The sequence below is a fragment of the Morone saxatilis genome, unplaced genomic scaffold, assembly GCF_004916995.1.
Source record: "Morone saxatilis isolate NCDOM2014 unplaced genomic scaffold, NCSU_SB_2.0 Contig15, whole genome shotgun sequence".
Classification (NCBI taxonomy): domain Eukaryota; kingdom Metazoa; phylum Chordata; class Actinopteri; family Moronidae; genus Morone; species Morone saxatilis.
Window position 1 is genome coordinate 10,073,483 of NW_023339707.1, and position 12,015 is coordinate 10,085,497.

At 39.1% G+C, this 12,015-nt stretch overlaps 1 protein-coding gene across 2 annotated transcripts; it reads left to right on the forward strand.

Moving 5' to 3' along the window:
- The first annotated feature begins 34 nt into the window (after nt 1-34).
- LOC118323806 (large neutral amino acids transporter small subunit 1-like) lies at nt 35-9,573 on the forward strand. Of its 2 annotated transcripts, none has more exons than XM_035655834.1 (11): nt 35-195; nt 800-1,333; nt 1,459-1,584; nt 3,711-3,816; nt 3,951-3,995; nt 4,416-4,539; nt 4,655-4,758; nt 5,123-5,219; nt 5,391-5,540; nt 6,803-6,977; nt 7,204-9,573. In XM_035655834.1, exons 1-11 carry the CDS (start codon nt 120-122, stop codon nt 7,269-7,271), a joined length of 1,605 nt encoding a protein of 534 aa, XP_035511727.1. In that variant the 5' UTR covers nt 35-119; the 3' UTR covers nt 7,272-9,573. The 2 variants fall into 2 exon arrangements, with proteins under 2 accessions (XP_035511727.1, XP_035511728.1); XM_035655835.1 differs by having other exon boundaries at nt 803-1,333.
- The last annotated feature ends 2,442 nt before the right edge of the window (nt 9,574-12,015 follow it).

Sequence of the window (12,015 nt, forward strand, 5' to 3'; positions counted from 1 at the left end):
GAGAGAGAGAGAGACAGAGAGGAAATCCAGGCAGGAGGAGGAAGGGGACATAAAGAGAGGAAGGAAAAGGGGGGCAGGAGGAAAAAGACAAGACAAGGGGACCCAGATTAAGAGGGAAGATGGCTGAGCCGGAGCTGAAATCACGGAGCAGCCGGGAGAGCGTTGCCAAGGCGGCAAGCCAGGAGAAGATGGAGGGTAGGTACAGTGCATGCTCACACTCCTGTAGCTACCACATGGTGCAGGGCTGCATTATTCCGCCATGCGCTCTGATGCAACATTGCCTGATGCCAAAGTACATTCAGATTGATGTGCCTGTAAAGATGCGTCACAGTGTTTTGGGTGTCTGTGTGATAGTGACAAGTAACCGAGGTGACATGTTACATAAAAATGGCCTGTGTCTGTCTCACGAGCCCTTTACTGGACATGTAAGCACAATTACCTGTTGTAGTGTGTATCACGTTAACAAAAGGAGAGGTAAATTAGAGAGATAAGGTGTCATTCTTAAGTAACAGGTTTTGAATATGACCCTGATTAGCCTGTTTTACCTGTTTGAGAACAGTCCATACCGGAGTCCAACTGTCCTGACACTTGGACGGACATTAGAAACGTATTGTTTTAACCCGTGTGTAGTCATAAAAGTTTCGTTATCATGTTTTATTAAATGAACCAGTGCCTAAAATATCTCAGCAAAGAAAACTTCAAAGTCTGATTTTCTCTTTGTTGTGAACACTAAGTGGCCGTACCTCACATGCGAAACTCTCTTGCCTAATCTCCTGATCTGCTGTCCCGTCCCCTCCAGCAGCTGAAGCAGAACCAGACCAAGATGGCCTGATTGTAGAGCAGCCATCGTCTCCATCGACCCCCATGGTCCCTGCTCCCACTGCCACAAGCCCTACTGAGGCCTCGCCCGCCAAGGGGGAGAAGATTGTCCTAAAACGCAGCATCACCCTCTTCAATGGCGTGGGAATGATCATAGGCACCATCATCGGCTCTGGCATTTTCGTCACTCCGACAGGCGTGGTCAAAGAGACCGGCTCGGCTGGGCTCTCCCTGATCATCTGGTCTGCCTGTGGAGTGATCTCTACCATGGGTGCCCTATGCTACGCCGAGCTGGGCACAACCATCACCAAGTCGGGGGGAGACTACACTTACATCCTGGAGGTGTACGGCGAACTGGCGGCCTTTCTGAAGCTGTGGGTGGAGATGCTCATCATCCGGCCTTCGTCACAGTATGTGGTGTCGCTGGTGTTCGCTACCTACCTTCTGAAACCTCTCTACCCAAACTGCACTGTGCCGGAAAGTGCGGCCAAGCTCATTGCCTGCCTGTGTCTTAGTGAGTAAGGGGGTTGTTGTGCTGGGGTTACCTTGGAAAGACTATTCTTTCTTTACAGATTACAAATAAATGATCCTCTTAATTCCTGATTCTTCTCTCTTTTGTGTCTTCCCCTCCTCCTGTAGCCTCCCTGACGTTTGTAAACTGTATCAGCGTGAGAGCGGCCACCAAGGTCCAGGACTTGTTCACGGCCTCCAAACTGCTGGCCCTGATCATCATCATCCTCTTTGGCTTCATCCAGATTTCCACAGGTGAGTCCCACTTACTCATAGGCTGACAGACAGAGCCACAGAGTCACTAAAAAGTCCCAGATTGGCTCTATTTTTTATGTTTGTCGTGGTCAGGCTATTTCAGAGATCTATGTAAAATGCTGTGGCCACAGGTCTATTATACACAAAGAGACTAAAAGCAGTAATAATAATACATTCATCAGATTTATGTTATTTCTCAACTTGATATCGATTGCATGAATGCCAACTGTGTTTTGCAGTTCAGTCTATTTCACTAATTGATATAACTTCCAATGTCAATACTGACATCTTGATTTCATTTCATGTTTATTTGTTAGGGAGAGATACACTTTACATAGAAAATTGCTTTTACAATTATCCAGTGTATAATGCATTCATCGCAACAGCTAATTAGCAACCCTGTCCCTAGAAAGGCCTTTAAAATACATAAAACATGTTAAAAGACAGCAAATCTAAAACTGTGTGGATTTTATTGGCCTTGCAGGAACAGCAATGGATGTTGCAAAGAAACGTCTCTTGTAAAACTTTATTGTCCAAACATAATGTGGAAAACAGGCTGGTTCATCATTACTTTAGTGTGAAAGAAAACTGATTGTGGATGGGGGATGTGCATTCATAGTAGATTTATCTAATCCTGTTATTATTTAAATCTAATCTTTTAACAGAATTAAAATCTACTTAATGGATCAGTAAAACTCTAACTTACACAGAGACGCTGAGTTTTTTGAATTGCTGCCTTTGCAGTTTACTGTTTTCGTTGTTTATTGAATAATAATGCTTAAAGTATGAGGAAATAAATACTATTACCGTTACTAGGTTTTATCAAAGTATAGTTTCATCCATTATTGTCACATTATAATGATTGACTGTATCTACTGGCAACCTAAGGTTTATTTCTTTAGTCTCTAATGATCAGCAAATTGTTGTCTAACACTAATGAGCCAAACCAAGCAGACTGCCCTCCTTTCAGTTTGTTAGCACAGTTGCTGAGTCTGAACACAAGGCCTGTCTGTCTGCAGCCATGTGATTGAGTCTGTGCAAGTGTGCAACCATGTGCACGTGTGTCTATGTGGGTGTATGAACATGAACTCTGCTGGGCGTAATACGTGACTCATCTGCACTGTATGTATCTAACAGCACATTATAGAATTGATATAGTCATATAAGGGAAATAATGGAAAACAATGATGATCGCTACAGAAAAGAGATCATTCTCTGCCTGCAGGAAATCATTGTACGTATAATGAATCGTATTAGAACATGGAGGCAACCACTGCTGATGTGATTCACATGTGCAATCTCAACTCCATCTTGAATAACAATTCAATAACAGTGAATATAAATATAAATATATATAGTGAAATAAAAACCGAAATAGCAAAGCAGTGGAATCAGCTCTGCCATTCAAAATTAAAACAGCGCGGGAAGACCGTGTGGCCATCGCTTCATGCTACATCTGCTGCTCCCCCCTCCTTTTAATAATGCCACGCCCACCATTATGCTCTACGCTGTGTTACCATGGAAACTAGAAGGCGAAGCTTGCCTGCTGTTGTCACACTGTGGTTCTTTCAGAGCACGGAGAGAGAGGGACAGAGTGAGAAAATAATGTGCGTGTAATAGGCCTCACGGAAAAAGCAAAGAGTCATTACCATTTGAAAGTGACAGGTAGAGAAGAGAGTCGAACAGAACCAAGCATTCAAGTTAAAGCACGCACACACACACACACCCTGCTTTACAGTTAGGCCTCACTCGTGATACACTGGTTTTGTGAGCTGCTGCACATAAATGAGTTGATTGAGGCTTACTTATTAAAAGATATTTCTGCTCATTTTTAAATGTCAGCTGAACAGGACCTGATTATGTTTCAGTACATCAAAGCAGCTACGGCTCAGACGGAGTCCCAACTGGCTCGAAAATGTCAAGCCTGTCGAAGGGCAGGCAGCAACAGACCGGCCTTCATACAAGAAATGAGAAGTGGCAGCAGCCCTGAATGAGAATCCAATAAATGTCTGTGAAACCACATGATGATTTGAGAGCTTAAGTCGGACTAAAGTGTGGACAGAGGAATGTTTTGTCTTTCAGTGGTTTAAGATTCATTTAACTTCTTCTTCTGTCTGTGTGTGCAGGTGATGTGCCATACCTGACACTAGAAAAGTCTTTTGAAGGCAGCAAACTGGGAGTGGACAATATTGTGTTGGCTCTGTACAGCGGTCTCTTTGCTTTTGGAGGCTGGTGAGGCATTTGTGACCTATTTTGATATAATTAAGGACCAGAAATACAACTGTTAGCTTTCATAATACAATATAGAGAAATTCCAGTCTTCATCTTGTCACTAAAACAGTGTTGAACTTTATATTTTCTTCCAGGAATTATCTGAATTACGTAACGGAGGAGATGATCAATCCAGAGAGGTGACTTAAATGTTGTTTTTTTGAGCTTGTTAACCATCAGTTGATTGCATGGAGTACACACATTTAATTTTTTTAATTTACAAAAGCAAATTATAAGCGTGAGTTTCATTGCCTCAGAGTGCATTATGTATTTAGCTTTTCCAGTTGTTTTGTCCACCCTTTGTATGACACCTAAAATATTGAGATGCTCAGTTAAGCACGTGATGTTTATGCTTTTAAATATTATATAATGTAGCATGACAGATCACTGTATGCAGCTAATCAGATATGATTTATACAATGACATTTGCCAATTGGATTGCATAAAATTGAACACAAATTCAATCACTGATGCCATAAATACAGTGGAAACAATCAGATATTACTAGAAAATATGTATATGTTTTCTCTTCAAATGACCTTTGACCACTTACCCCACAGGAACTTGCCCCTGTCCATCATCATATCCATGCCTATAGTGACGGTGGTGTATGTTCTGACCAACCTGGCCTATTTCACCACCATCTCTCCCCAAGTCATGGTCGAGTCCGAGGCGGTTGCCGTGGTGAGTTTCGTGCTTCTGCTGTAAAGTTGCCACAGCTACGACTTGCACACTGCAGCTTAGTGCCACCAGTTGCATCTTTAATCTGTCTTTCGTACACGTTGTTGCTGTTTGGCAGAGTTTTGGGGAGTACCATCTGGGTGTGATGGCGTGGTTGATTCCTGTCTTTGTGGGACTGTCCTGCTTTGGAGCTGTCAACGGATCCCTGTTCACCTCAGCACGGTGCGTGTTTTCACATATCTAAAATATATGAATGAATATGATTAAAATGGAATATTGATTGCATTTTGCTCTTGTAGTACAGTTTACTGCATTTTTTTTTTTACAGTTTATACAATGTCTTGGGATTGGAAACTAAGCAGAGGGAATGCTTGTTGGGTAGATGTTTAATAGTTTTCCAAAAATCGTACAACCGCTCAAACCAGTTTAATGTTCCTTTGCAATGATTAGATTGCAGTCAGGTACTGCATTGGATAAGAGGGTACGAGAGCCTTGTTGCATAATCTGAGATTGTTACTGGTTGAAAATTTATGTAGGCCAACTATTTCATCATAAAATATCCACTACAAAGCATTATCTCTTCTAGGTTGTTCTATGCTGGAGCTCGAGAGGGTCAACTCCCTGCTGCTCTGGGACTGGTCCACACAGACCTCTTCACACCAGTCCCGTCCCTCATCTTCACAGTAAGACTTTGCGGCTACTAACAGCAAAAACCTTAACCTCACATTAGCATTTAGCATAGCACATAAATCACTCTTGAAACATGTTTCTAAATAATTGAAGGAGTACTATGTGTGTGTGTTTATATGCTATGAATGCAAGACTAACACAATATTCCTTTTCTATGGTATTAGTGTTTGCTGTCCATGATGTACACCATCTCCCAGGACATCTTCTCTGTCATCAATCTCTTCAGCTTCTTCACCTGGCTGTGTGTTGGTATGGCCATTGCTGGCATGCTCTGGCTGCGCTTTACCAAGCCTGACCTCAGAAGGCCCATTAAGGTTGAGTATCCAAGTCTAAAAGGTTGTATTACAGGTGGTAAGTACTTGTTGAAGTAGTGTTGTAGTCATTTATTCAAGGACTTGCTTAGAGGTATACAAGGTGATGCAAGACCTTTGTACTACCTGAATCTCAGCCAGTCTCTTTGTCTGCCCAAAACATCAACATGTCTTCTGGTTTCACAGAGCATCCACTACTTTTTATTTTATTTATTTATTTTTTTAATGAAAGCACCATTGTATCACTGTTCTTGTTATTAGTTGGAAGTGGAGTCCAGTGTGTTTTCAGGATAGGAGGGAGTGGCTCTTTGTTTTTGTTTCATGGGAATATCACTTTGGTCAGTCTTTCATCTTTCCTTTGAGCCCGAGTGCTCTCAGCCCATTTGTTTTATAAAATGAACCTCTAACAAGCAAACCATTCACGAAACAACGTTTCTATTTCTTAGATCTAAATTCAGAGCCTCTGACAGGGCAACAATGCATTTCTCTTCATTAGCTTGTGGTGGTCTGCTGGCTGAGAAACAGAATTTACTAAATACTGTATGTACTTGTAATGGTCAATAATGTAAGTCCTGCTTCTAAGAATATTTCACAGTAGTAGAATGGCAACTTAAGTGGATCAAACAAGAATAATACCCATTAAAATGTACTAAATGCCCACCCAACTATATAATCATGTTATACAATAACCGGTGGTTATTACTTCATAAAGGATATAAGTGGAAGAAGTACTCAGATCTTTTACTGACGTAAAAGTACTCATATGCCAGAATAGCTCCTTTTTATTGTTTTTATTTTCATTTTTATAGACTGCTGGCTAACTTATGAATTCCCCGTGGAATCAATAAAGCCTTATCTTAAAGTATAATAATATCTGAATTTATTTGTTTATTATATGTTATAATATTAAGTATAAAGTAGCAGAAATGGAAATACTGTAAAGGTTACTTTCCACTACTGGGTTTAACTTGTGATGTGATAATATACACAAACAACCCCATAGGGAAAATAACTTAAACTGCTTACTGTATTATTACCAACATTATTATCACATTATCAGGTCAAAGTTGCATTATTATGAAGTCATGACGGCATAATGTGATGTTTTACATGATCCTGTATATGACAGATATACCAACTACTATGAATACATTTCAGAAGATCAGTTCTCTGAAAATGCATTTAGTCAGATAGCGGTATTTTATCTACTCTCCTCTTTTCTAACAGGAACAAACGGCAATATCTATTGTATTTTATTTTTGCAGATTCCTCTCTTCATCCCTGTGACTTTTGTTTTGGGCTGCGTCTTCATGATCATTGTGTCCTTCTGGGCAGCTCCGTTTGAGTGCCTGGTCGGCAGCAGCATTATTCTCACAGGCATCCCGGCGTACCTACTGGGCTACAAGTGGAAGAAACCCCATGTGGTCAAGAAGATGCTGGGTAAGTGGAGAGATTTTTGTTTTCTTACAGCGTATTTGTCTATTTGTTCAGGCAAGGCTGGAGAAGCATTCATTACATTGTTATGAAATTCATGTGAGAATATCTGCTGGAGTGTGTTGATACAGTCGATGCGAAGGACTGAAACCAAGGTCTGACAACATTTGACCTGTAGTAACCTAGTGTAAGAAAACAGACACGGCTAATGTGATGAGTTGTGTCTCCTCAGAAATCTTCACCATGTTCTGTCAGAAGATCTTCATGTCTGTTCCTGAGGAGAGGGAGGCGGCTGAATAATGCTGGACAGACTGAACAACATGACTGTCCAGCATTATTCGGACTGCGGCAATATTTCCGTCTGAACATTCGTGTTTACATGTTTTTTTTCTTTTTCTGTTTTTTTTTCCAATTTTTATCTAACCAGGTAGGAAGCTGTGGTATTTTAAGGGATGGCTTGGCTTGTTAAAGGACTGTGAAGTAGTTGTATGAAGGCACATTTTATGAACACTACAAAATATTGCAAATTTTCATGGCATTTAGACTAGATTTTCCACTGTTTTTATTCTAAATCTAATTGACAATTATATCTCCTTTTAAAGCTAGAACATGTTTATATGTTGCATGTTAGTTAATGGAGAGTCATACAATGTGATTGTATAACGCAAACACAGAATCAGAAGCTGCATACAATACTCTAGTGGCCTAAAACTTACAAGTTTATTAAACACCTAAAGTGTACAAATAAGTAGCTTAGCAAGACAAAAGTTTTTTTTTAACTTTCTTTACATTTTTTAAACACTAACAACCAAACTACGCATAGTTTATTATAGTTTACAGTTTTATAGAATATGAAAGCTGTGAGTTAGACTTTCTGCTCCAGTTATAGATATATGAGGTAAAAACAGAAGAAACAATCACTGACATTGTACAGTGTATAAATAAGGTCAGGGCTGGATGAGAAAATGGTTAACTAGCATAACAATGATTACATTATACTCATACGCTACTAATATTTCTTTTAAATAACAATTGATTTCAATATTTGTATTTTTTTCTAATCATTTGTAAAATGAATCCGCAGCACTATTTTAAAGCACAAACTAAAACGTGAGATAAAACAGTGTATGTAATGTTTCTTTAAGATGTGTTGCTGTGAAACAGGTCTGTAGCTGTATCATTTTATTCTCACATCACACCATGTCAGAGTCAGCGCTGCATATGTGATGATATTGCGATGAAACGACAGTGGATGCCAGCACCTGTTTGTGAGGCATTATTATAAGAAGTTGAAGACTTGTATAGATGTCATTCTGATAGTATTTAGTGAACCACATTGTAGTGTTAGTGTTTTGTATTGCGTGTATCTATAGTCTGTGCCATATCAGTGCTGATATTCCTGTTTTTTATCTTTTATTGTCAATATAAGACCAGAATGAATGTTGCAAATTTAGTGACATCAGCTTTGCTTAATTTTTTTAAAATAGGAAATGTACCTTTAAAAACTTAATTCTGAATATCAGAGTTTTTTTTTCCAAAGTTACTGCAAGCACTTTCCCAGTCTGCTCAAGATCCCGGAGGGGAAAGTCTCTGAGGACAATGAAGGAGGGTGGGGGGTTCTGTGGGTTGGGAAAGGTCCACTTAAACATCAACCACTGGTTAGTGGATTGTCAGCCTCTACTCACTGCGCTGACAGTCCAGGTTTTGTGGGACAAATCAACTGGAAATGCATAAACTCACATGTTGAAAACACAAAACAGAAAAATGAGTGCTGCTCTTCTAACATAATTTCTCACAATGGCAGACAGCAGAAGGATGGAAAAATGACCTCCTGCAGGTTTATTCTCTTAGTTGGAACATCCTTTTTGTGATCCTTTTTGTGATGAAATGTGGTCTTTCTCACAAACACAAACACACTTCAACCATCATCTTATTTGTTAGTGGAAATTGGACCAAGGCATAGAATTAGCACTATTTACCAGCAAAATACTGGTAAAATATGCATGTGGCTGGTAGATTTGCTTTATTCACCAGCCAAAGAAACAACGGTAATCTATTGAGTGGTTGGTAGACATTTGGTCGGAGGACAAACAAGTTAATTTTGCACCCTAATCACAACACTTTGGCCAATGATCAAAATGGAAATCAATTCACATAAAACAGCAGAGAGAAGCACATCTGTAATTTCCACCCAATGGCGATAACCCACTAAAGCATCTAATGTTTACAGATTTTAAGAAAAACAGAAGCTGATATAAAGGTTTAAATCATAATGCACCTTCTCCCTCCTAAACAGCACAACACTTGAAGAAAGAATTCTGTATGTGCACTTAATAAATCTACATTAACACAGAGGGTGCACGTTTCAAAAACACACACTATATAATTGATTGTGACTATGAAGATAAATGGTTTCTGCAGACCCTGTCATATTTTTTATGTTATACACTGTATCATTATGAATTGACAATTCCTTTTAAGGTATTTGCCTAATGAAATGTTATGGAGAAAAAACTCTAATAGCATATTTTTAATCTTAGAAATGGAAAGTACCTATGTCAGTTATTGTAACTGTTGTATGTCAGTGACCATGGCAGGTACATGTAACAATAAAAATATTTTTGTTCAAAGTTTGCCTGGTTGTTTGTGTTTTGTAAAGCTATAGCCAACTAAAGAAGTGTTCCTCAGAGGGTTAAAAAGAGATCCCCCCCCCCAACTGCTGCGTAAGTCCTAATATACTTGTATCAGTTAACAAAAGGCCAGCCCTCAGCTTCGCTGCAGATAACAGTTTCAAATAGAACAAGCAATCCCAAAACACAAAATAGCTTGTAGCCAAATGAGGATGGTTCACAAGCACGGTTTTCACAAAATGTCGTCCAACAGCGTTATCGTCTCAGACATCAAGTGTTTGGTTAGTGATCTGTATGAAATGCTCTGTCCTTTCTTGTTTGTTGGCTGTCAGACAATGTTGCTACTGATGCCTGTGCTGTCAGGAGAGTTCATATCCGTCTGAAGAGGAAATGAGAGGGTCTGATGGCTACTGATGAAACCAGTATCAGAGTTGCTGGAGACAATATTAGTGATGGAAGATTGGACAGGCAAGGAGCCAATATTGTACAAGTGACGTACAGAGCATTTGTACAAAAAGGGAGGGCATCAAACAGGGTGTTGATCAGTTCATTTAATTTGTAATATAATACATCAGTGCATGCAGTGTGGTAAAGCCCATCTCCAGTGGAATTAAATGTAATGTTCTAAGGACTGAAGGACGTACACATAAAAAAACAGATCTGAATGGTAATTTCACTAAGCACTAAGAGTCAGATACCAAAAAAACATACAGAAGTTCAGTTTGCAATCCTTAACATGCAAGTTTCTTTTTTTTCTTTTTTTTTTTTTTTACAGATTTAAATAACTATCACATCATTTTTACAGTTTCCTGGTGAGCTTTCTGCATTGTGAAATAACCCCCTGGGCAAAATGTCTGCATGGAGATTCAATTATATATAACTGCTGAGGTGAGATTGATTCAGCATCACAGCAAAACACGTCATCCACATCAATCTTTACACATAATTTACTTTGCATTGAGCCTTTCAAGATCTATTTTTTCATAAAACAAGAAATATTCTGCCACTGGGGTGAAATAAATCAACTTACACCCCAAACATTTTGACTTGTTTCAAGAACAGTCATGAAATAAAAGAATACATTTAAAATACTGAAAAATATTTAGGTTTGTCATACAATTTCTATTATAATTGTTGGACTAACTGATTTTTGCACAGTTTAGCAGCCTTACAATGACAATAAACATAGTTAGGATGCTGCATATCAGGATATTCTTGCATTTTATACATATATATCTATTATTTAGCATTTTGTAAACACATACAATGTAGGTTGAACTGTTCTTGATCTTAAAACCAGAGACTTACCACCAGCACTAAATGCCACCAGCAGATGGAGGTAGAGCAACATCAATAGGAGATGGTAAAACAGAAGCGAGATCCAGTCCAAGGTGTTATTGCTGTCACACAGTTGTAATCAGCCATAAAAATGTTTGCATATAAGCAACATCTGTCTTTAAAATGATGTGCAGTAGGAAATCTTTCACTTTTTCCTAATGTTGGCATTTAAATAATACTCTCAAATGTACAAATGTAACATCTGGAGTGTTCATTTAATTCAACTTTTTCATTAATTTTCAAAGGTACTTTACTTTGCTGAGAGCAATGCCCTCTTTTGTTCAGGAATGCCCCCTTTTTATCCTGCTCACACTCACACTGGTACACACATTAACATCTGAAGGCTTCCCAGTAAAACTGTGGGATAACGGCCTTGCTCAAGGGCACCTCTGTAGTCGTAATGATGGCGAGACAAGGGCCTCTTATTTCCTTAACTGTCAGTATAACATATCAGCATTACACCTCACCTACAGTCTAAATGAAGCCAATGAACTGTAATGAGATGATTTGTCTTTGGGTAGAGGAACTGAAAAACAATGTGGCCAGTTTTCTGAATCAGCTCTAGGGGGCACTGCGTCATCATCATCATAAAGAGAGAGAGAGAGAGAGGAAGGAGGGGGGAGAAAGAGAGAGGAGGGGAGGGATGATAGATTCCATTTCTATTCTACCTTTAATCCAACTGTGAAATTCATAAGTAAAAGGCAGTCTTTTTTTTGTTCTCAGGTAGTTCTCTGAAAGGCCTCGTACTGCTGCATCAACTCTGAGTTTCATCATCACACCTTTACCAAAAACCACGACCAGCGGGCATAAATATGTTGCTTGATGTACTATATTGATCATGTCTGGATTTAAAAAAAAGAAAAGGAAAGAATAAAAAACTGTGAGAAGGTTAAAGTTCTTCAGAAGAAGTGGGAACTGGGAACTGTAAACTCCTCACTTAATGAGCCATATTAACTGTTCTACAGCATCAAAGATAATTCTATTAATTAACCTCAGGCACATGCAGGGGAATGCAAAGTTATATGTACCGCAGCTATCAGGTGCAACTCATCTAATTACCAACGAGTGTGTTGAGA